A 26,179-nucleotide genomic window follows, 5' to 3' on the forward strand; every position below is an offset into this window, starting at 1 on the left:
GAGACAGGTGGGTCACTTGAGATCAGGAGTTCAAGATCAGTCAAGGCAACACAGTGAAACCCTGTTTCTATTAAAAATACAAAAATTAGCCAGGTGTGGCAGTGTGTGCTTGTAGTCCCAACTACTCAGAAGGCTGAGGTGGGAGGATCAACTGAGCCAGGGAGGTTAAGGCTTCAGTGAGCCATGATCGCACCACTGCACTCCAGCCTGGGTGACAATGCAAAACTCTGTTTCAAAAAAAAAAAAAAGCATAAATAATGAAATCTCCAAAAATTTTCACCTGGTCTACGCTAAACTGGGTATATATTATGTCAACAAATTAAGAAGACAAAATACCAAAATTTATGCACTTACTTTAAGATGTTCTTCTTGGAAAGGGTGTTCAGGAAATTCTGGCAGTGGGACACTTTTGTTCTCTACTTCAGAAAATAACTTTACCACCAGATTAGTCAAGTCATCTAAAGATTCTACAAGAAAACAAACAAGGAAAACAGAACTTAAGTGAATCATAACATACAACAGGGAGAGCTTAAAATCTTAGGATCTCCTGAAAAGTTTCAGTACCACTGAAAGGAAAATGTGAAAATGATTACACCTCACACCGATCTCTCTCTATTTTAAAAAATTATTCACAAGTATTATTCACAATATTATTTCACAAGTATAATAAAATTAAAACAAATATTAGAAACAATAATTAATTGCATTTGGAAAAATGACTGATTATCAACAGGCATATATACTGAACTACTAGCAGCGTATAACATTCACCTTATACATAAAGAATTTCCTTCTATGGTATAAAATTATCTTTTGTGCCTTTAAATGTGAGCATTTGCATTTTGTTTATAAAATATGCCTGTTTTTACTTCAATTTTTTGACATGTATGAAGGACTCCAAAATGCACATTTTATATATGTGTGTGTGTATATATATGATATTAGCAAAATTCTACTTTTGGAAGTATAACAAGAAATGAGTTAGGTGTTTTAGAAGAGGGCACAGCAGTCATAGGATGGAATAAAGAACAGCTTGCTTTTTATTTTATACCTTTCTGTGTGGAATTAAATTTTTTCCATTTGTACAAATTACTATTATCCTAAAAAGAAAGGAGTATAAAAAAAACCTATCTTTTTTTTTTTTTTTTTTTGAGGTAAGGTCTTGCTCTGTTGCACAGGCTGGAGTGCAGTGGCACGATGCCAGCTAACTGCAACCTCCGCCTCCCAGGTTCAAGTGATTCTCGTGCCTCAGCCTCCCCAGTAGCTGGGATTACAGGTGTGCACCACCATGCCCTGTTAGTTTTTTGTATTTTTAATAGAGACAGGGTTTCATCATGTTGCCTAGGCTGGTCTCAAACTCCTGAGCTCAAGTGATCTGCCAACCTCAGCCTCCCGAAGTGCTGGATTTACAGATGTGAGCCACCGTGTCCGGCCAAAACCTACCTTTTTATAAACAAGATAACCTCTCATCTTGATTCTGTCTCCTCAAAAACAGGTTATTTGTAAATGGTATAAACATTCATAACCTGTTACTATCAGTAAGCATTTGAATCAAGTAAGAATCTTGCCTTGATATTCTGTGACCCATTTGGAACTTTTCCATGAATTCTCAGGAGTACTAAATGACTATTTGAGAGCTGCCTTTATATGGTGTAAAATTCTCTTTTGTGCCTTTAAGTGTAGGCATTTGCATTTTATTTATAAAATATACCTACTTTTGCCTCAATTTTTTGACATGTATGATGGACTCCAAAATGTCCAGAGCCAAATAAAAGGCAGACCAGTGGCTGCTTGTTATATGACAAGTGAATTTAGGAATGCAGAGGGAATATTGTAGCAAGAGATGTCAGAGACATCTTTTTGCAGATGGGACATATGACTTGAAACAAGGTGAGCAGTTAATAAAGGTTTGTGGGCCTGCAGTGCTGGTGACAGCAACACCCTGAGCAAGGTTCTACCAGGTGATTCTTTCTTCTTGCATATTTCTACCCTAAAAGCATAAATTCACAGTGTCACTTTTTAAAGGTAAGGGAGCTAAACACTATAGCACAGTCTATCTACCCCACTAAACTGTGAGCTCCCCAGAGATCAGGGAACTGAGTCCCACTCACCTTCATATCATCAAGGTTTGGCAACCTTAGTGTCTGCACTTGATGATTACCTATGTGGCAAGTGTTCAGGCAGTTAGTGCTGCCACAGCTAGAGAAACAGCTTCAGGCAAGAAAAGAAAAACTTCTCTTTGTACCCTTGTGACAGAGATCCTTCCACATGGTTACTCTTCCTCTCTCCTCCAGCCAAAAGAAGGAGTGGATTATCTTTTAATCCTCTAAGAGATCCAGTTTCCTCCTCATACCTCTGTACTATAAAGACATCTCTCTCAGGTTCAGCACAGGAAGTCAGTCACAATGGGAGAGTGATGTGTATGGATCAGGGAACTGAGACACTTTATTTTTTAGATGCTTATTCTGTCATTTCCACTAAACCAAGAACATTCTGAGGACAGGGCTCAGGTTTGATTCATCTATTGCTATTGTCACTTGCCCATTAAATGCTTACTGAAATCATGTGTTTAATCTCAAATACAACATAGATTTAAAAAAAAAAAAACAGCTTAGGCACCTATTCCCAGGACTGGGTTCTAAACAGCAAGTGATATTTTAACATTCTAAACCCACCTACCTGAAGCAAGCACATAGCATTACAGAGTATGCTTTTTTTTACTGTCCTCTCTCCCTGAACCCATTTTACACCCTGGTTCTTGCTACCAACTTAAAAAATAGTTTATTTTCTAACTATAAAAGTCACATTTGCCAACAGTAGAAAACTTAGAAACAAAAGCTAAATTATGGTAACAAAAGTTACCATAATTTCATGATTATAAAGATGCTAGAGTGGCTACCACCATTTATGGAGCATTTGCTATGTGCCATACACCATGCTAAACACTTTTTATTATCTCAATTAAACCTCACAACAGGTACAAGGTACCACCCACCACTTTACAAATGTGAAAACTGAAGTTTGAAAAACTGAAGTAAGTTTGTTAGCTCACAGCCACACAGCTAAGTAAGTGGTATATTTGGAATGAAAAGCCAGGTTGTTGGACTGTGAACTGTGAGTTCTTAACTACTATACAACATTATCAAATTTCTAGTACATGCTTTTCCATTTTGTCTTTCACCTACACCATATATGGGATATTAGAGTTTTTAGTGTTTTTTGTTGTTGTTTGTTTGAGACAGAGTCTCACTCTGTTGCCCAAGCTGTAGTGCAGTGGCACAATCTTGGCTCACTGCAGGCTCCACCTCCCAGGTTCAAGCGATTCTCCTGCCTTAGCCTCCCAAGTAACTGGGATTACAGGTGCATGCCACCATGCCTGGTTAATTTTTATATTTTTAGTAGAGATGGGGTTTCACCATGTTGGCCGGACTGGTCTCAAACTCCTGACCACAAGTGATCCACCTGCCTCGGCCTTCCAAAGTGCTGGAAATACAGGTGTGGGCCACTGCGCCTGGTCCCTATTAGAGTTTTAAAAAATTTGGGGGGAGGGATATGTCTTAGAATTTTTAATAAATCCCCAAATGGGACCATATAGCATATGTTTTTGTAAACAGCTTTTGTTTTCTCTTTAATATATTAAGAACACTAAAAAATATACAATATATTATTATATATAATATACATGTATTAATTAAAAATGTTTTGTTATATTTATATATGCATATATAAGAATATATATTCATATATATGAGAATATATTAAGAATATCTTCTTCCCATGGTATTAAAATGCTGTCATAAAACTGTTTATTCATTCAATATACATTTACCTATGATGTGCCAAGCACCAAGCACAAGCTCAGGTACTAAGGATAAAGCAGTGAACAAAACAGTTTCTACTCTCAAGTAATTTACATTTTGCTAGGGTGGACAACAAAAACACACAAATATTTAATACCTGAAGCATTAATAAATACTATAAAGAAAAAGCAAGTAAGATGGAAAGCAGAATAAGAAATGCTATTTTTCTATAAGATATTCTATTTTACAATGATAAAATCAGTATTTAGCAAATTTCCTATTAACATTTAGATTGCTAAATTTTTACTAATATATACTATACTGACAGAAACATCCTTTTATATCTCCTATTTGAACTCTGATTATTTCCTGAGATTGCATTTTTAAAAGTAAAAATGCATATTTACTTTTAAGACTGATATTGTTAAACTGCCCTCCAGAAGACTAGAGCAACTGATAACCACCATTACCAATACAAAAAAGCAACACCATTTGCAGTGGGTATTACTTAAAAACAGCAGGAAACAATGTTAGTAGTTAATTTGCATTTTAAAAATCAAACAGTTGTTTACATTCCAAATGGTCTCCCAAGTTTATCATCATCTGTTATTTTTTTTTCCCCAGTTTTTTGAATTGTTATAAGGTCAAATCTGCCAATCTTTGTCCTTTTTGTGTGTGTGTGTGTTTTTTTAACATGGGATCTCTCTCTGCCACCCAGGCTGGAGTGCAGTGGTGTGATCACAGCCCACTGCAGCCTTTAACTACTGGGCTCAAGGGATCTTCCTCCTTCAGCCTCCCTAGCAGCTAGAACTATAGGTGCAGACTACCACATCTCGCTAATTTAGAAAAAAATTTTTTTGGTAGAGACAGGATCTTACTATGGTGCCCAGGCTGGGCTTGCTTTGCTTTTATATGCTTAGAGCACCTATTACTGTAGTAATTTGTATTCTTTTCAGATCTCCACTTAAACTTCTTTGGGGAACACAATGATTTAAACATAAAAATCCCCACCTACGTATTCTCTAACAAGTAGATCATTTTCAAAAGACTCTGAACAAATAAGTACCTCTATCTTATATCCATCTTCTAATACTGTGAAAAAGCCAATATGAAAAACTTACATTATCCAACTCTATAAAAAATTGTAAGGGTTCTTACCTCGACCTAAAACACAAACAGCCATTAAGTTGGATGAATAGTAAGTAGAATGGAATTTCAGTAGCTCTTGTCTTACATCAATGCCTTCTTGGTTTGGTCTAGTCTCCAGAGTATATTTGTTTCCTGGAAGTGAAGAAAAGGCATTTTTTAGAAAAAGCAAAATATGTGGACGTTTAAAGTTTTGTAATTATCACTGATATTCCTTAAGATGAACTTTAAAAATAGTTTTAATACACATAATAACTCAAATTTATTTGAATGTTAAGTGAATAAACAGGATAACATAGTACAAACCAGCAACGTTTTAAACTATAGTCTTCTCTACGCAATTAAAAGTGTCTTTTTTTTTTTGATACGGAGTCTTGCTTTGTCGCTCAGGCTGGAGTGCAGTGGCGCGATCTCGGCTCACTGCAAGCTCCGCCTCCTGGGTTCTCGCCATTCTCCTGCCTCAGCCCCCTGAGTAGCTGGGACTGCAGGCACCCGCCACCACGCCCTGCTAATGTAGAGACGGGGTTTCACTGCGTTAGCCAGGATGGTCTCCATCTCCTGACCTCGTGATCCGCCTGTCTTGGCTCCCAAAGTGCTGGGAGCCACCGTGCCCTTTTTTTTTTTTTTTTTTTCTTGAGACAGAATTTCGCCTTTGTTGCCCAGGCTGGAGTGCAATGGCACGATCTTGGCTCACCCCAACCTCCACCTCCCAGGTTGAAGTGATTCTCCTGCCTCAGCCTCTCTAGTAGCTGGGATTACAGGCATGCGCCACAACGCCTAATTTTGTATTTTTAGTAGAGACGGGGTTTCTCCATGTTGGTCAGGCTGGTCTTGAACTCCAGACCTCAGGTGATCTGCCCGCCTCGGCCTCCCAAAGTGCTGAGATTGCAGGCCTGAGCCACCAAGCCTGGCCTAAAAGTGTCTTATAAAAATTATACTTTTGGCCGGGCGCGGTGGCTCAAGCCTGTAATCCCAGCACTTTGGGAGGCCGAGGCTGGCGGATCACGAGGTCAGGAGATCAAGACCATCCTGGCTAACACAGTGAAACCTTGTCTCTACTAAAAAATACAAAAAACTAGCCAGGTGAGGTGGCGGGCGCCTGTAGTCCCAGCTAATGTAGTCCCAGCTACTCGGGAGGCTGAGGCAGCAGAATGGCGTAAACCCGGGAGGCGGAGCTTGCAGTGAGCTGTGATCCGGCCACTGCACTCCAGCCTGGGCGATAGAGCGAGACTCCGTCTCAAAAAAAAAAAAAAATTATACTTTTGGCCAGGTACGGTGGCTCACGCCTATAATCCAAGCACTTTGGAAGGCTGAGGCGGGCGGATCGCCTGAGGTCGGGAGTTCAAGACCAGCCTGACCAACATGGAGAAACCCCGTCTCTAATAAAAAAATACAAAATTAGCCAGGTGTCGTGGCGCATGCCTGTAATCCCAGCTACTTGGGAGGCTGAGGCGGGATAATTACTTGAACCCAGGAGGCAGAAGTTGGAGTGAGCCGAGATAGCGCGGAGCCGGGATCGCACCATTGCACTCCAGCCTAGGCAACAAGAGGGAAACTCTGTCGCAAAAGAAAAAAAATTATACTTATTTGCTGGGCAGAGTGGCTCTCACCTGTAATCTCAGCACTTTGGGAGGCCAAGATGGGTGCATCACCTGAGGTCAGGAGTTCAAGACCAGCCTGGCCAACATGGTGAAACCCCCTATTAAAAATTAAAAAATTAGCCAGGCATGGTGGTGGGCGCCTGTAGTCTCAGCTACTCGGGAGGCTGAGGGATGAGAATCACTTGAACCTGGGAGGCGGAGGTGGCAGTGAGCCAAGATCGCACTACAGCACTCCTGGGCAAGAGTGAGACTGTTTCAAAAAAATATGTCTATATCTGTATCTATATTTCCACTTCTTAAAATCCCTATGAGATAGTATTATGAGCGCTTAAAAGACAAAGTAAGATCCACATGGCCTCCATTCGTGCTTATTTTAATTTTCAATTCTCTATGTACTCCATAATTAATTGAACAGAGTCACTAAGGGATTTTTTTGGAACTTGCCAAGTTACTTGTGGAAAGAAATTCACTATTTTGGGCCAAAGCATTAAATTTGTGATGTGAATTCTCACAGATGTGACCTAGACTGGTTAAAAAAAGGATACAATGCTATTTTTATAACTCTCCAGTGATGTATGTAGTGAACCACTAACAGCTCTCATGAAATCTTAATAACTAATTCAAGTAGGGTAAAATATGTAAGTCAAAAACAAATAGTCAAATTCTCTAAATAATACTTTGCAAATTAGGGACTGGAAGATGAAATTCCAATGATCGGTGTCTCTCCAAAATGGCATCTTGACCGGAAATATCCTAAGATCCTGGCACAATAACTTTTATTATTGGTTCTACTTACACTACTAAGTAAGATCCTGTCTTTCTTCTGCAGAGATAAAACTATGGTAGAGTATGTTCTTGATGTGGTTTAATTTTTTTTTTCTTGTGTTTTTATAATATCTGATACAAGGGCACTGGGAAAGTCCCTCTTTCATGAAATTGGATGTCTACCGAAAGCCACCAGATGGCGCTCTCAAACTGAGTCTTCAGCTCAGTAAGCACAGCACAAGAAAGATTCATGTCCCAGAATACTTAACAGATCCAGTGAAGAGAAAATGTGCAAGAAACAGCCTAGCAAGTAACCTTAATCTTAACTCATTAACTTTTTCCTAGTCACAAAGTAATCACATACTTTCATACTCAGTAGATGTAGCTTATCACCCAAGTTTCCAGGTTGTTCTTGTTTTTAAGGTAGGGTCTTACTCTGTTGCCCAGGCTAGACTGCAGTGGTATAATCACAGCTCACTACAGCCTCGACCTCCTGGGCTCAAGATCCTTCTACCTCAGCCTCCAGAGTAGCTGGGACCACAAGCATGTGCCATCACGTCCACTTATTTTTTTATTTTTTTGGTAGAACCAGGGTCTATGTTGTCCAAGTTGGTTCCAGGTTCTTAATTAGTCCTCTCAATTTCTCACTGAAGACGAGCTCAAGCTGGGCACAGTGAATCATGCCTGTAATCCCAGCGCTTTGGGAGGCCAAGGCAGGCGCATCACTTGAGGCCAGGAGTTCAAGACCAGCCTGGCAAATACAGTGGCATGCCTATCATCCCAGCTACTCAGGAGGCTGAGGCATGAGAATCACTTGAAACCAGGAGGCAGAGACTGCAGTGAGCCAAGATCGCACCACTGCACTTCAGCCTGGGTGACAGAGTGAGACTCCATCTGATTGACTGATAGATAAATAAATAAATAAACAAATAAATAAGACCTAGTTCTGCTTTACTGCCCAGAGAGGTCCTGAGACATTCTCTCACTCTACCTGAGGGGTCCAGATGCTCTTAGATGCATACCCATAGTCCTAACTCCTTAGGGAAAAAAAAAAAAAGGCCTTTCGCTGGAGAATGTTTGAAGTTCTCTCATATCAAGGTGAAATTTGAGTATTGATGATGCCTTTCTTTTCTACTAAATGAAGATTCTAAAAGCCACAGTTCCAGAGGAAGTTTTGCTTAAGCTCCTTAGTGCTTTACATTGCCATCTCGGCTCACTGCAACCTCCACCTCCAAGGTTCAATTGATTCTCCTGGGGCCAGATATCTTCTGACTGCATAGCCTTGAACAAGTTACTTGACTTCTCTTTGGCTCAATCTCCTAAACTGACATTAGTGGACTTATAGTACATAGTAAGAAAAATACATGTAAAAAAAGCGTAAGACTATTACTTAACAAAAATGTTAAAGTCTTATGACACCAACTGTTGTTTAGTATGCAGAGAATGAGAACTCAGACACTGCCTGAGGGAGTGCATCTTGGATCAACCGCTACAGGAAACAATCTAGTCAATTTGAAGATGTCCATATCCTACTACATAGTAATTCCACTCCTGGATATATGTATCCAGAGAAGTCTGCGTACAAGGAGACATGTACAAGAATTCCATAGTAACACTGTTTCACTAACAGGAAAATGGATAAATAGTGGTACAGTCATTCAGTGAATTTTTCAAAGAGCAATAAAATACAAAAATTATCAGAGGAATAGTCATCAATAATGGACAAGTCTTACAAAACAAAATGTTGAATGAAAAAATACAAGCAGCAGAGATTACATACAATAAAATACTATTTCTATGAAACATAAAAACATATAAAACTATACACATGGAAATGATAATCATTAAAGAAGATAGTGGTTATCTCTCAGGAGCAGGGAGGAAAATGCAATTGAAGTGTACACCGGATGCTCAAAGTGCATTTGTAACATTCTCTTTCTTTAAGCAGTGTGACAGGGAATGATATGGCAAATGTCTGTGTACCTACCTCTTTGTATGACAACTACATCATACATCTGTTAAAATACTGAAGTATTTAACATAATACTTAATGAATAAACAATAGAAAATAACAAACAGTAGCTACTGCTGTTACAATTTGAATTGTAGGAAGGACTCTTGGCTTCTGAGTGGATTATTAAATAAAAAGATGTACTCACCAAGGAAAAAAACAGATTGTGGCTAGAAGCTGAGTAAACGGTCCAGATTACTGCCCCCCAACAACTAAGAATCCATGTATGGAGAACAACGTGAATAAGACTGGGATAATAAATACCAGTTTAGTCTCTAGACACATACTGCCCTAATTATGGAGGATCAGGGTTGCTCACCTACTGGGACCCTTCCACTCCAGGCCTGCTAGGAGAGAACACTGCCTTGGCATTTAGGAATTCAGGGATTCTTGTCCTGACTCCATCATGTGCTAATTAGAAACCCTGGAAAAGTCTCCAAATATCTCCAAGGGGTCATTTATTTCATCTGTAAAATAGGGATAATTTGGATATTTGTCCAGTTGGCAAGAGCAAGGAAGGGCTCAATCCCTGACTCTCCTTCATTTCCTAGCTGTGAGACACAGGCAGGTTTCTTAACCTCTCTTACACCTCAGTTTTACTTATTCATAAATGGGAATAGTAAGAGAACCAACCTCACAGGATTGCTGTGAGAATTAAAATATAAATAATCTGCTGGGCTCAGTGGCTGACACCTGTAATCCCAACACTTCAGGAGGCTGAGGCAGGCGGATCATTGGAGGTCAGGAGTTTGAGACCAGCATGGCCAATACGGAGAAACCCCGTCTCTACTAAAAATACAAAACTTAGCCAGGCATGGTGGCAGTCACCTGTAGTTCCAGCTACTCGGGGAGGCCAAGTCAGGAGAATCGCTTCAACCCGAGAGGTGGAGGCTGCAGTGAGCCGAAATCAAGCCATTGCACTCCAGTCTGGGCGACAGAGCAAGACTCCATCTCATAAATAAATAAATAATCCATGTTAAGGTTCAGCATAGCATCTATCAGACAATAATTACACAGTATTAACATGGGGTTTTGTGAAGCCTAAGAAATGTAATAATGGATGTGAAGAAGGGTTGGTAAATTGTAAAATCCAGTAAGTGCTACTTTATATTTTCATTTTAACAACTTTTATTTTATTTTCAATTCTGTTTAGAATAAATAAAGCTTGGCCGGGCGCGGTGGCTCAAGCCTGTAATCCCAGCACTTCGGGAGGCCGAGACGGGCGGATCACGAGGTCAGGAGATCGAGACCATCCTGGCTAACACGGTGAAACCCCGTCTCTACTAAAAATACAAAAAAAAAAAAACTAGCCGGGCGAGGTGGCGGCGCCTGTAGTCCCAGCTACACGGGAGGCTGAGGCAGGCGAATGGCGTGAACCCGGGAGGCGGAGCTTGCAGTGAGCTGAGATCCGGCCACTGCACTCCAGTCCGGGCGACAGAGCGAGACTCCACCTCAAAAAAAAAAAAAAAAAAAAAAAGAATAAATAAAGCTTACAAACTCAGTACTAATGTATATGAATGCTGATTTTCGAGGGAATAAAATTTATTTTCCTGGAAAATTCTAAAGTCAGCAATATATTTCTTATTCTGAGAAGGAATGAGTTTTAAGTTTTAGAAATGTCTTAGAAACCAGAGGTTTCTCCAATAGTATGTTCTCAGGAAAGGTCAACTTTATAGTTATAACCCATTTAATTTTATACGTTCTCTGAAAATCCAAGATCCTGAAAGTTAGGCTAACATACATATAGCTAGTTAGTTGGAATTATTATAAACTTTTTAAAAAGTCTTTTCTTCTTGCTATAGCAATCTTCTAAAAATCCTGGAAATGAGAGACTAAAGCCTTTTAATATATGTGAATTTTCTCACAAAATTTAAAATGACAATTCTTCTGCAGCTAAGTATATGCAAGCACAAGATATGAGTTATTAGAGGGAATTTTAAGCAAAAACCTCTTAAACGCCATCAGAAAACATTCCTACACTTGATTGGCCCAGCTCTTGTTTTCAGTAAATTTCTAGTTTTCTGTAGACACATATCCCAGTGAGGGTAAAAAGGTAACAAAATCCATGGAAAAGCTTAGGGAACAATAAATGATTACATGGACTAAAATATATGAAATGTTTTTATATCCATGAGTTTATGTGATACACTCAAAAAAACAAATTAGTCACCTTGAAGGATGCTGACGAACCAATTCATTATTTTCAAAACTGGTCAATAAATGGAATGGAATAAAAGCATTTATCCTGCCTTTCCTATAGTAACTGTACCACTGACTAGCCAAATAGTAGAAAAAGAGATTTTACAGTAGTACTCAAATTAACCAAAATAGATGGAATAATAGAATTAGCATTAGAAAAAACAAAATTAGGGAGGTGATGCACTGAGAATCAATGTTTGCAACATCATAAATAAATGACCAGACATTGTATGCCCAATGGAAAAATACATCACCACCTATGAAGGTGCCTTGTCAAAAAGTCAAACATAAATTTGATCAAACCTCTATATCCAACTGCCAATTTGTAGAAATAGAGAAGACAGAGGAACTTGTTAAACTACATTGTTAGGGGTGCAGTAAAAAAAAAAATCTAGGCTATGAGAAGTTCGATAAAACAAACAACCTGATTATTCAATAAATAAATTCCAAGAGGGGAGTGAGGGGAAGGAGCAGAGGAAGAGATGAAGGATGAACTTATAAGCTAAAAAGAGACTTAAAAGACATCAGACTGGTGTGGTGGCTCACTTTGGGTGGCTCACTTTGGGGTCCTAGCACTTTGGGTGGTCAAAGTGGGAGAATCGCGTGGAGCTAGGATTTCAAGACCAGCCTGGACAACATAGTGAGATCCTGTCTCTACAAAAATTAAAATAATAATAATAATAAAGGACATATCAAACAGTCACTAATACTTGAGCCTTATTTGGACTCTGATTCAAATAAACTTTAAAAATTATGATTTTTATAAGAACACTAGAAATTTGAACACTAACTGGATATTTGATAATAATGGTAACAATAATGGTATTTTTATGTTTTTAAAAATGAACTGTTATGTTTTAGAGATATATACTGAAATATTTATGAGCAAAATGATATCTAGAACCTCTTCAAAATAATACAAAAGGGTAAATGGAAATGTAATGCACACATAGGGTCATTATAGTATTTTGTGTACTTTTGTGTATGTTTTAAATTCTTCACAAAAAAAAATGGTGAAGGGAAAGAAAGAGGAAATAAGGGTGGGAGGGAAGAGAGAAAAAAGTAATTGAACTTGTATTAGAGTCTGATTTGGTGTGTTATTGTCTTTACCACAGGATCAGGAGTCACTGAACTACCCTCTGGCTCATATTCCACAATTTTATTTGGTTCTATTTTTTTATTCTATTCCTTCCTATTTCTCTATGCAAAGGCATCCTTTGTTATACTCAAACTATCCTAACTCAAGTTCTCCAAAAGAAACCAGGCTCACTCCTTGGTCTTTTCTTCATGTCATGGTTTTGGGGGTCAACCTAATTATTATCATGAAGAACATAGGCTTTGAGTTCAGACTGACTTGATAATTGAAATCCATAACCTATACAGAGAGTTCCACTACCGCCCTATCGCTCTCCTCTCTGTACTCCCTGCAAGACTAAAACATTAGTCAAATACAATAAATATTAGTTCCTTTTCTTTTTCCCCTTGAATGGCTCTTCCTTCTGCTTAAGGAAATCTTATCTATACTTCAGGAGAAGTGAAACTGCATCTCCACTAAGATCCTGGAGAATTAAATTCTGGGCAACACTAAAACAGGCAAAATAGAATAGTGTTTAAAAGCTCCAAATCTGGACTCAGATCCTGACTCCAGCACTTAAAAGCTGAGGGACCCTAGGCAATTTAATTATCTTAAGTCTTAATCTACACGTATGTAAGACGGAAATAAGAGCATCTACCTACTGGGGTTACTGTGAGAATTATTAGAAATTAAATAATCCACGTAAAGTGCTTAGCACAGCACTCAATAAAAATTAGTAAGAAAAAGGAGGAAGAAAAAGGAGAGATGATGATCCTGGAAAATCAAAGCTAAAATTACACTCAATGAAATCGTGGGTTTGCCTTGCTTCTCCAACTAAACTTTCAGCACCTTGAGTGCAACGACATTGGTTACACTTCTTTGCATTTTCGAATGCACTTCACATGTAGGGGGACTAAAAAAATTACTTTTCAACTGAGAGAGACAAAATTCAGGCTCATTTATATTTATAATCCTATGAACTTGCAATAAGCATACTAGAGTAAATAGCAGCGGAGTCAGAGAGATCACTTGAGCTCAGGAGTTTGAGACTAGCCTGGGCAACATGGTGAAACCCTGTCTCTAATAAAAATACAAAAACTAGCCAGGTGTGACAGCACATGCCTGTAATCCCAGCTACTCTAGAGGCTGAGGCAGGAGAATCGTTTGAACCCAGGAAATGAAGGCTGCAGTGAGCCGAGATTATGTGACTGTACCCCAGCCTGAATGACAGAAGGAAACCCTGTCTGAAAGAAAGAAAAGAAAAGAAAAAAGAAAATAAAAGAAATTTTCTTTCTTTTCACTGGCTGGGTGCAGTGGCTCACACCATAATCCTAGCACTTTGGGAGCCCAAGGTGGGCAAATCACCTGACGTCAGGAGTTCGAGAGCAGCCTGGCCAACATGGTGAAACCCCTGTCTCTACTTAAAAAAAAAAAAATTAGCTGGGCGTTGTGGTATGCGCCTATAATCCCAGCAACTTGGGTGACTGAGACATGATAACCACTTAAACCTAGGAGGTGGAGGTTGCAGTGAGCCAAGATCATGCAATGTCACTCCAGCGTGGGCGACAAGAGTAAGATTCAGTCTCAAAAAAAAAAAAAAAAAAAAGTCACCCACACCTAAAATACAGCCCCACCCTCTATATTCTTGTCTTCTACTTTGCCTTTCCTTCTACCTATACATGAAGGAGTACCTGTTTCAATGCTCCCACCTACTCTTTGACCTCCTTCTTTTATTTCCCTCCCAGCTGACTAAACCCAGTTGCTCCCACAGTGTCGGCAGAGTTATGTTTGGAGAAACAGATCAGTCAGGCATAGCCAGAACTAAGTTTTTCCTTTTCCTATTCTAAACCTACTTGTAAATATTCAACTGTTCCTACTTTAATTCCATGAAGAGGCAAACAAAAAAACAAAATAGGGCAGAAAAATGGCTTCCAATTTATCAGGAACTATGAAACTAAAGGCATATGTGAATAATGAAGAGAAAAAGCCAAAGTGGACACCAACTGAATTCAATAACATAGTAAAAATATCATTCATAAATTAGCCAGGCATGGTGGCAGGCATGTAATCCTAGCTACTTGGGAGGCTGAGGCAGAACTGCTTGAACCTGGGAGGTGGAGGTTGCAGTAAGCCGAGATTACACCACTGCACTCCAGCCTGGGTGACAGAGCGAGACTCTACCTCAAAAAAAAAAAAAAAAGGAAAGAAAAATATAAATATATATATGTATCATTCAACATGATCAAGCGGGATTCATCTCAGGGATGCAAAGATGGTTCAACATATACATATCAGGCTGGGCACAGTGTCTCCCGCCTATAATCCCAGCACTTTGGGAGGCCAAGGCAGGTGGATCACCTAAGGTCAGAAGTTTGAGATCAGCCTGGCCAACATAGTAAAACCCTGTCTCTACTAAAAATATAAAAATTAACCAAATGTGGAGGTGGGTGCTGCAATCCCAGCTTCTTGAAAGGCTGAGGCAGCAGAATCGCTTGAACACAGAAGGTGGAAGTTTGCAGTGAGCCGAGATGGCACCACTGTACTCTAGCCTGGGCGAAAGAGTGAGACTCCACCTCAAACAAACAAACAAACAAACACAAAATATATACAAATATATACAAATCAATAAACATGATACATCACAGGGCCAGGTGTAATGGCTCATGCCTGTAATCCCAGCACTTTGGGAGGCCGAGGCGGGTGGATCACTTGAGATCAGGAGTTCCAGATCAGCCTGGCCAACATGGCAAAACCCAGTCTCTACTAAAAATACAAAAATTAGCCAGGCATGTGCCTGTAATCCCAGCTACTGGGGAGGCTGAAGCAAGAGAATCACTCGAACCCGGGAGGTAGAGGTTGCAGTAAGCCGAGACTGCACCACTGCCCTCCAGCCTGGGCAACAGAGTGAGACTGTATCAAAACAAAATAAAACAAAAACATGACACATCATAGTAACAGAATCAAGGACAAACACCATAAGCTGAAAAAGGCATTTGACAAAATTCAACATCCCTTCACGATAAACATTCTCAACACACTGGGTACAGAAGGAACATATGTCAAAACAATAAAGGCCATATATGACAAACTCAGAGCTAATATCACATGGAACAGCAAAAAATTGAAAGCCTTTGCTCTAAGATCTGAAGAAGACAAGCATCCCCACTTTTACCACTTTATACAGCATAGTACTGGAAGTCCTAGCCAGAGCCATTAGACAAGACATAAAGGGCATCTAAAATGTAAAGAAAGAAGTCAAACTGTCATTGTTTGTAGACAACATAATCTTATATTTAGAAAAACCTAAAGACTACCAAAAACACCTGTTAGAACTGATAAATGAATTTAGTAAAGTTGCAGGATACAAAAGTCAGCATACCAAAATCAGTGGCATTTCTATATGCCAACAGTGAACAATCTGGAGAGGAAAAAAGGAAAAAAAAAAAAAAAAAAAACAAATCAAGAAAGCAATCCCATTTATAATAGCTACAAAAAAACAAAAAACACACACAAAAAACACAAAACACACACACACACACACCCCCTCTAAGAACAAATTGAACCAAAAAAGTAAAAGATATCAGCCTGGACGCAGTGGCTCACACCTGTAATCCCAGAACTTTGGGAGGCCAAGGTAGGCGGATCATTTGAGCTCAGAAGTTTGAGACCAGTCTGGCCAACATGTGAAACCTCGTCTCTACTAAAAATACAAAAATCAGCTGGGCGTGGTGGTGCAAGCCTATAATCCCAGTTACTTGGGAGGCTGAGGCAGAATTACTTGAACCCAAGAGGTGGAGGTTGCAGTGAGCTGAGATGGAGCCACTGCACTCCAGCCTGGGCAAAAGAGTGGGACTCCATCTCAGAAAAACAAGAAAAAAGTAAAAGATCTCTACAATGAAAACTATAAAATACTAATGAGAGAAATTAAAGAGGGCATACACAAAAAGGAAAGATATCCTGTGTTCACGGGCTGGAAGAACTAATATTGTTAAAATTCCATACTATCCAAATATCTACAGATTCAATACAACCCCTATCAAAATACCAATGACATTTTCCACAGAAATAGAAAAAAAAATCCTAAAATCGATATGGAATCAAGGCAAGGACGTTTTCAGAATCCTACTGTCCTTTCACAGCTACCAATCAGGTATTATACTATTAACATGATTTATTTAACATTATTATGGGCTTCACAAGCACAATCTCATTTAATATTGACATCAACCTGACGTGGAAGGAAATTGGGGCTTAGAGAAGTTAAGAGGCTGGGCAAGATGGTTCATGCCTGTAATCCTAGCACTTTGGGAGGCTGAGGCAGGAGGATCACTTGAGCCTAGGAGTTTGAGATCAGCTTGGGCAATATAGGGAGACCCCATCTCTACAAAAGATTAAATAATTAGCTGAGTGCTGTAGCGTGTGTGTGTAGTCTCAGCTACTTGTGAGGCTGGGGTAGGAGGATCATTTGAGCCCAGGAGGAGGAAGTTACAGAGTGCCAAGATTGCACCACTGCACTCCAGCCTGGGCAACAGGGTGAGGCACTGTCTCCAAAAAAAAAAAAAAAAAAAAAAAAGACAGGGTCTATGTTGCCTAGACTGGTCTTGAACTCCTGGGTGCAAACCATCCTCCTGCCTCAGCTTCCTGAGAAGCTGGGATTACAGGTACATACCACCACATCTAGCTTTTTGTGTCTCTTTTGAACAAGAATTTTAAATTTCAATGAGGTCAAGTTTATCTCTAAACCTATGGTTTATGTCTATCTTTATGGGTTTTTTTGTGTGTTTAAGAATTTTTCTTCTACCTGAAGATCAAAAAAATTCTCATATATTTTCTTTTAAAAGCTGTAGCGAACCAAACTCAGTGGCACGTGCCTGTAGTCTATGGAAAGTCTACAGAAAGTCCTAAGGAAGAACTATATTTTTTTCATTCATTTATAATGTACCTCTTCCTTACATCAAGTTTCCATGTTTGTGGATGTTTCCAGGGTCTATAATCTGTTCTACTGGTATCTTCATGCACCCCTGCATCAATTCTAATACTGTAACAACTAGAACTTTATAATAAGTCTTGGTACCTGGTAGAAGTAGTTTTCCTTGTTCTTCAAAATTATCTTAGCTATTCTTGGCCTTTTACTCTCTTATTAATTTTATAATGAGATTATAAAATCCCTCAAAAAAACTTACAGGACTTTCAACTGGCACTGCACTGAATTTAGAGAAATTTGGGGCATATTTACATTTGTGTTTATAGAGTTTAACTATCCATGTGCATGATAAACCTCCCCATTTAGGCATTCTTTTATATCCATTACATATTTCTTGCAACTCTTTCACTGGATTTCTGAGTATTTTACAGCTTTGCTAAATATTGCGAATGAAATAATTTTTACCCCAGCATTTTCCTGTAATTGATTATTGATACAAGAACAAGAACAGGCGCAGTGGCTCACGCCTGTAATCCCAACTACTTGGGAAGCTGAGACAGGAGAATTGTTTGAACCTGGGAGACGGAGGTGGCAGTGAGCCAAGGTCGCACCACTGCACTCCAGCCTGGGTGACAGAGCAAGACTCCATCTCAAAAACAAAACAAAACAAAACAACCGCAATTTTAGTGTGTTTCTCTTCTTTCTGGCAACCTTGCTTAATTATTTGTAATGACTGATCTGAAGATTTCCTTCAGTATTTTTATGGAGGCAACTCTGTCATATAGAAATAAAGAAATAGGTTTTGTTTGTTGTGCTTCCTTTCCATCTTTTATAATCACATTTTCCCCTTGACTTACTATAACGATTAATACTTGAAAGTATAGCCAAACAAAAAGTGATGGTGGGCATCCTTATTTTTTCAACAGAAATCCTCTGAAACCTCCATTAATCATGATGTTTGACAATAGTTTTTAATTAGCTTAAAAGTTTATTGTTGTGGTTTATTTTTGTTCATGGATGAGTGCTGTGTTTTATCCAATGCTCAGAGTTTATTATCTATCACTTTGGACTACTAAAACTGTGGGTCAGGACCCATTATATTGTAATTAAATGCATTTAAAATATTAGCAAACCAGAGATTCTCTACAAAAAACAAAAAACAAAAAACAGAATATAACGGAAAGTGCCAGACTATATCCCATGATGTAAGATAGTGTTTCACAAAACTTTTGTTTCAGCTGCTTACACAAACACATATATGTGCTCTGAATTGCTAAATAAAATGTCCTTCTTACTATGAGTTGTATACAAAAAAGAGTTTGAAAGCCACTAATCTATACTATTTCTGAAGCATGAAAAATGTTAGGGACAAACATCTTACTGTAAAGTTTTCTTAAAACAGATAATACAATGTGTGGTTTTTATTCATTCAAAAATACATACCTTTTCCTGGTATTATTATTTTAAATCAAAATCCCTTGATGAGACCAGGCATGATGGCTTATGCCTGTAATCCCAGCACTTTGGGAGGCTGAGACGGGGGGATCACTTGAGGTCAGGAGTTTGAGATCAGCCTGGCTAACATGGGGAAATCCCACCTCTACTAAAAATACAAAAATAGCTGGGCATGGTAGTGGGTGCCTGTAATCCCAGTTACTCGGAAGGCTGAGGCAGGAGGATTGCTTGAATCTGAGAGGCAGAGGTTGCAGTGAGCCAAGATCACCATACTGTACTCCAGCCTGGGCAACAGAGCAAGACTGTCTCAAAAAAACAAAAACAAAAACAAAAACAAAAACAAATTCCCTGATGAACCAAGTGGCCCACATTCACAAAAACATCTGAGACCAAAGCAATCTACATACATTAGCATAAATTTCTGACAAAGGATCCTACTTCAAGGATCACTTTTGAAAAGTTTTAAATATGCATAATATCTGAGATGAGGGCATACAGCTTTCATCAAATTTTCAAATGTACCTGTGACCTTAAAAATACATACAACTATGGCCGGGCGCGGTGGCTCACGCCTGTAATCCCAGCACTTTGGGAGGCCGAGGCGGGCGGATCATGAGGTCAGGAGATCGAGACCATCCTGGCTAACACGGTGAAACCCCATCTCTACTAAAAAAAAAAAAAATACAAACAATTAGCCGGGCGTGGTGGCGGGCGCCTGTAGTCCCAGCTACTTGGGAGGCTGAGACAGGAGAATGGCGAGAACCTGGGAGGCAGAGCTTGCAGTGAGCTGAGATTGCGCCACTGCACTCCAGCCTGGGCGACAGAGCAAGACTCCGTCTCAAAAAAAAAAAAAAATACATAGAACTTCTACTCCAAAAAATTCAATGTAAGTTTATAACTCTAAAATCAGAAGGTAACTTGACATCTTATTATTTATATCACATTTTCTGTACTGTGTACTGAGTCTGGCTCACTTGTTTCTCAGCTGTTTATATTACCGTGTACTTTGCTAACTGCCTAGCTTTGTCAGGCTATAAAAAGAAATATGCCCTGAAACTTCACCCATATGGATATGCCATGCAATGTATCTCTTTGCCCATCATTCCTGAAATCCTTCTATAGAATATTTTAAGATTGTTCTTATGGCCAGACATGGTGACTCATGCCTGTAATCTCAGCACTTTGGGAGGCTAAGGCAGGAAGAATACTTGAGGCCAGGAGTTCAAGACCAGCCTGGTCAACATAGTGAAATCCCATCTCTATAGGAAAAAAAAAATGTTCCTTGTTTGTGACCAGAAGTAACATTACTCACCTTATTCACTGGATTTATTTCTGGAAAAATGTGTAATTGCTTTCTGATTATGCTGATTATAATTTGTCACCAGTGAAGTTATTTTAAAAAAGGCAACTCCCAAAGAGGAGTTCCAACATATTCTGCACAATAGCAGCATTGTTTGTGTAAGTATCTAACATACCAAAGAGACTACTTTAAAAAACAAATAATCGCCGGGCGCGGTGGATCACGCCTGTAATTCAGTACTTTGGGAGGCCAGGTGGGCGGATCACCTGAGGTCAGGATTTCAAGACCAGCCTGACCAACATGGCGAAATCCCATCTCTACTAAAAGTACACAAATTAGCTGGGTGTGGTGGCAGGCGCCTGTAATCCCAGCTACTCAGAAGGCTGAGGCGGGAGAATTGCTGGAATCTGGGAGGCAGAGGTTTCAGTGAGCTGAGATCAGGCCACTGCACTCCAGCCTCGGTGACAAAAGCCAGACTCCATCTCAAATAAATAAATAATCATTTGAATGTAATGTTTTCGAAAAAACAAAAAAAAAAGTTGGTTTTTTTTTTTTTTTTTTTTTGAGACAAGGTCTTACTATCACCCAGGCTAGAGTGCAGTGGCTCAATTGCAGCTCACTGCAGTTGACCTCATTGGCTCAAGCCATCCTCAGCCTCCCAGGTAGCAGGGACTACAGGCACACACCACCATGCCTGGCTAATTATTTTATTTTCTTGTAGAGACAGTGTCTCACTATGTTGCCCAGGCTGGTCTCAAACTCCTGAACTCAAGCAATCCTCCCACCTTGGTCTTCCAAAGTATTGCAGTTACAGGCATGAGCCACCATGCCTGACCTGATATTTGTTTTTTAAAACTCACATTCCCTTCTTGACATACCATGTATGCTGATATTCTCCACAAAAATCACTTCTCAAAAAATTCAGCATGGCCGGGCGCGGTGGCTCAAGCCTGTAATCCCAGCACTTTGGGAGGCCGAGACGGGTGGATCACGAGGTCAGGAGATCGAGACCATCCTGGCTAATACGGTGAAACCCCGTCTCTACTAAAAAAATACAAAAAACTAGCCGGGCGAGGTGGCGGGCGCCTGTAGTCCCAGCTACTTGGGAGGCTGAGGCAGGAGAATGGCGTAAACCCGGGAGGCGGAGCTTGCAGTGAGCTGAGATCCGGCCACTGCACTCCAGCCTGGGCGACAGAGCGAGACTCCGTCTCAAAAAAAAAAAAAAAAAAAAAAAAAAAATTCAGCATTATGTAGACATTCTAAGAACCATACTATTCATCTTGGCAACTATGTTAATATTGAGTGCCGAGTACTACGGTTCTAAAGAATATAGTACTACGGTTCTAAAGAATATAATGTCACTGCTTCAAAGTGTAATTTTTGAAAACTCCTAATTCTGTAAAGCTATGCTAATTTCTCTGACTGCTGTTGGATATATTAGAATGATATCCAAACTTAAAGTTGTCTTTATGGTTTTAAAAAGTTCCCAAAACTAATTTATAAAATAAGCATGTTCTCATAATAGAGAAGTTAATTTTTAAGCATAAATTTCTAAGTACACTAAATAATATATTATCATTATTCTTACACACTTTTATAATACCCAAAACAGTATTTTAAAAGTAAAGCGGTGGGGCACGGTGGCTCAAGCCTGTAATCCCAGCACTTTGGGAGGCCGAGACGGGTGGATCACAAGGTCAGGAGATGGAGATCATCCTGGCTAACACAGTGAAACCCCGTCTCTACTAAAAAATACAAAAAACTAGCCGGGCGAGGTGGCGGGCGCCTGTAGCCCCAGCTACTCGGGAGGCTGAGGCAGGAGAATGGTGTAAACCCGGGAGGCGGAGCTTGCAGTGAGCTGAGATCCGGCCACTGCACTCCAGCCCGGGAGACAGAGCGAGACTCCGTCTCAAAAAAAAAAAAAAAAAAAAAAGTAAAGCAATCTGTTAACAATGATTACCTCTGGTGAGTAGGACTGGCAGGAATAGATAAAGAATAGACAGACTTGGTGTTTCTGCTTTTATTTTTACTTTAAATGCTTTTGTACTGTTTAAATATTTAAACAAGTACTTTTTAATGAAAAATTGAAGAAAAAGGTACAATTATAAAGTCAAGAGTCTCCACATTTATCTTATTCTACTTCCTGTTATCCCCACTTCTTATCTCCCTCTAGCAGACTGTAGCACTTTCAGAGCAGGGATCTTCTGTGTCTTCTACAGTGTCCTGTCTCCCACAGAGCTAACCCCATAGCAGATGCTATGCATCTGGATTAGCAGAAGTGGAGGAAATGAGGACAAGTGGATTCAACAATACTATAGTGAGCCTTTACAAAAAAAAGTACTTTGGAAGGTAGGCTTCGGAATAAAAGAATCTATTATCTTCTCCATATGGAATGCTGGTTAATATCTATTCACAACTCTAACTGCTCTGCTCCTTAAATGTTTAGAACCCTATTTGAACAGGTTCTAATGTGGAACCACAGTAGAAATGTGGAATTTTGAAATATATCCTGAATTGTAAAATATGCCATGAACTGTATATGCCATGGGTTATATACATAAATATATACATAAATATATTTTATATAAACATTAAAATATAATACTATGCAGTGGCCTTGGGTTTAAATGAGGTCAAGGAAAACAGCTGTTGACAAACCTGTCCCAAATTTACTAAAGGGGTGTTTAGGATTCCCTGTAGCTTTTTCCAATTGAAAGAGTCTCCAGGCATCATTCATCACATTCTTCTCATGTTCTGAGTCAACTGCATTCACCTCTCTGTCTTTGCAACTTTCATCGAACAAGGGGCACAGAAAAAACTGTGCAAACCTAAGGGTATGAAACATAATTAAAACTTGAAAGATGTCATTTTAAAAGAATGGTCTTTTAAAAAGATTTTTCAAACTTATTAGATAGGAAATGCAAATTTTGCAGAATCAGAAACATAACAACCGTTGCTACTAAGAAAAAAGGAATATAAAATAAGTGCTATGGAAGAGAAGAAAAATCTAATATTGAACAGAGGTAAATGCAGAGGAGTTGATCTACCCCAGAGATAATAAATAGTGAAAATTTAAAAAATTAACACCAAAAAAGGCAGATTATGGAGACAACAGCAGTCTATTTAAGATTTTTAATTTGGCATGTCTATAAAAACTGTTATATGTGGTTAATTCTCCAAAAAAAAAAAGAGAAAGAAAAAGGCAGGTCATAGTTTTTGAGGCCAATCTTAAATTTTAGGTGCAATGTCACTAAGACTCAGGCACCTTAGGACAAACAAGTGACCTACTTTTAACAGGCTCAATTTGAATATTTCTTTCTTCTTATGTAGAAAAACAAACTTGAATTAGTAGGAAAAAACATAACGCAGTGAAAAACCTGAGGTATGACATAGTTTGACTAAGTCATGATTATGGGCTTTGATGAAATTATAAGAGAAACAGTCCATAAACTTTTAATAAGCAGTGATTCAGTAAATAACACGGTATGTAACTTTAACATAAGTAACCGATAGGCCTTTCTTGAGGCTATTCCTTAATAATAGTACCAAAGTTTAAGATACCTACAGCAGGCCGGGCGCGGTGGCTCAAGCCTGTAATCCCAGCACTTTGGGAGGCCAAGACGGGCGGATCACGAGGTCAGGAGATCGAGACCATCCTGGCTAACATGGTGAAACCCCGTCTCTACTAAAAATACAAAAAACTAGCCGGGCGAGGTGGCGGCGCCTGTAGTCCCAGCTACTCGGGAGGCTGAGGCAGGAGAATGGCGTGAACCCGGGAGGCGGAGCTTGCAGTGAGCTGAGGTCTGGCCACTGCACTCCAGCCTGGGTGACAGAGCGAGACTCCGTCTCAAAAAAAAAAAAAAAAAAGATACCTACAGCTAATAAATTAACTCTTCCATATCAGGTTAAATTTAACTAAGGATTCGCCGGGCGCGGTGGCTCAAGCCTGTAATCCCAGCACTTTGGGAGGCCGAGACGGGCGGATCATGAGGTCAGGAGATCGAGACCATCCTGGCTAACACGGTGAAACCCCGTCTCTACTAAAAAAAATACAAAAAACTAGCCGGGTGAGGTGGCGGGCGCCTGTAGTCCCAGCTACTCGGGAGGCTGAGGCAGGAGAATGGCGTGAACCCGGGAGGCGGAGCTTGCAGTGAGCTGAGATCCGGCCACAGCACTCCAGCCTGGGCGGCAGAGCGAGACTCCGTCTCAAAAAAAAAAAAAAAAAAATTTAACTCAGGATTCCTGTAGTAATTCTTAAGAAACTTCACATCCCATTTTATAGAATAAGACTTGATTTAGATGAAGTTAAGAACAGAGGCTCTGAACAGGACTATTTTATTCAGTGGGTCTAAGGAACTCTTGGGTCTATAAACATCTCAATTACTACACCTCACAGTCCAGCTGTCACAGAAGCCATTATCATTACTTGCTATTTACTTTAAGTGCATAAGTAAATATGATACTGTGCTAAGTACTTTATATATACCACAAGGGGAAATTCTATCTATCTGGAGTCTATAATCAAAGATGTATGAAAACAGAGAATTTCTGGCCACATAACATCTTTTATCCACCCCAATACCTCGAGGCTGGAAAAAATGTCTAACAGCTACATACCAAAGCTGGATAGGCCCAGAAAAAGGGTCATGTTATGACACAGTATAATCAAGTTTTTTAAATGATCCTCTTATACAAGTGGATTTTTAGTTTGAGACAAGTAACAGACATCCTCCATCATACAGAGATCTACTATATGAACATCTGCTGTAGCATTTGTAAAGCAGGAAATGAAATTCAGTGTATGATCCCAGGGCACTCATTAATGGAAGTCCTCTGGGAATACATATCAGAGATGACTATACCTCAAAGCTGCTGCCTAAAGACTGAAACATAAAATAGAATAAGTAGGAAACAGACTACTTTGACCCAGTACATATTGTAAACCCACGCCCTTGCCTTGATAATGCTTTTTCAAAAATACAACAATTATTATTAAAAGTAAGCAAATAAAGCTGACAGTGACTAGAAGTGTCAAATTTCATTATAGATCCAAAAAGTTGCTGAATTACACCTTGGCATCACAGAAAACTATAAATATTCACCAAGGATAAGTTACACTTCAAATAATGAATCAAATCACTGATGTAACAAAAAAATTAGAAACTGTTAGCTGTATAAAAAATTGACCCCCCCCCAAAAAAATTGTCCAAGGCTGGGTGCAGTGGCTCACACCTGTAATCCCAGCATTCTGGGAGGCCAAGGTGGGTGGATCACCTGAGGTCAGGAGTTCGAGACCAGCCTGACAAACATGGGGAAAGCCCATCTCTACTAAAAATACCAAATTAGCCGGGCATGGTGGCACATGCCTGTAATCCCGATTACTCAGGAGGCTGAGGCAGAATTGCTTGAACCTGGGAGGCGAAGGTTGCAGTGAGCCAAGACTGCGCCATGGCATTCCAGCCTGGGCAACAAGAGCAAAACTCCATCTAAAGAAAAAAATATATATACATTGACCAAGAAATTAAATTGGCCTAATGGAGCTTGCTCCAGAAAACACTTTCAAAATATCCCCATGGTTGAAACAGCAGGTCAAAACGTTCTGTATCTACTAAGCATCCTTGAGAAGCAAGGAAATGAATGAGGAGAGAATATTTAAGGTTTAGCATTCTGGAACAGAAGTATGTCTGAAAAGAGATCAATGACACTATCAGGTTAGTCCTCATCACATGCTTTATATGTAACACCAGTTAGAATGGAAAGGGCTGCTGAAAATTCTATACCTCAATAAAATACTTTGCAGGCCTGAAGACTCATTTAAAGTCATGCCATTATTATTCCTTTACTACTCAGTAAATATATGACATCACTTATTGTTTCTTTTTCAGAAAACACAGGTTAAAATA

At 39.5% G+C, this 26,179-nt stretch overlaps 1 protein-coding gene across 6 annotated transcripts in view; it reads right to left on the reverse strand.

Annotated features, from left to right (window-relative positions):
* IDE (insulin degrading enzyme) overlaps nt 1–26,179 on the reverse strand; it is a 121,547-nt gene that overhangs the window by 57,899 nt on the left and 37,469 nt on the right. For all 6 annotated transcript variants that reach the window (XM_033224505.1, XM_033224471.1, XM_033224461.1 and 3 more), the window contains exons 4-6: nt 22,935–23,104; nt 4,959–5,081; nt 355–467 (exon numbers count right to left, since the gene is read on the reverse strand). In XM_033224505.1, coding sequence (XP_033080396.1) covers nt 355–467; nt 4,959–5,081; nt 22,935–23,104 — 406 coding nt within the window. The remainder of the gene's footprint in view (nt 1–354; nt 468–4,958; nt 5,082–22,934; nt 23,105–26,179) is intronic.

This window comes from Trachypithecus francoisi, unplaced genomic scaffold (assembly GCF_009764315.1).
Source record: "Trachypithecus francoisi isolate TF-2019V2 unplaced genomic scaffold, Tfra_2.0 Contig01436, whole genome shotgun sequence".
Classification (NCBI taxonomy): domain Eukaryota; kingdom Metazoa; phylum Chordata; class Mammalia; order Primates; family Cercopithecidae; genus Trachypithecus; species Trachypithecus francoisi.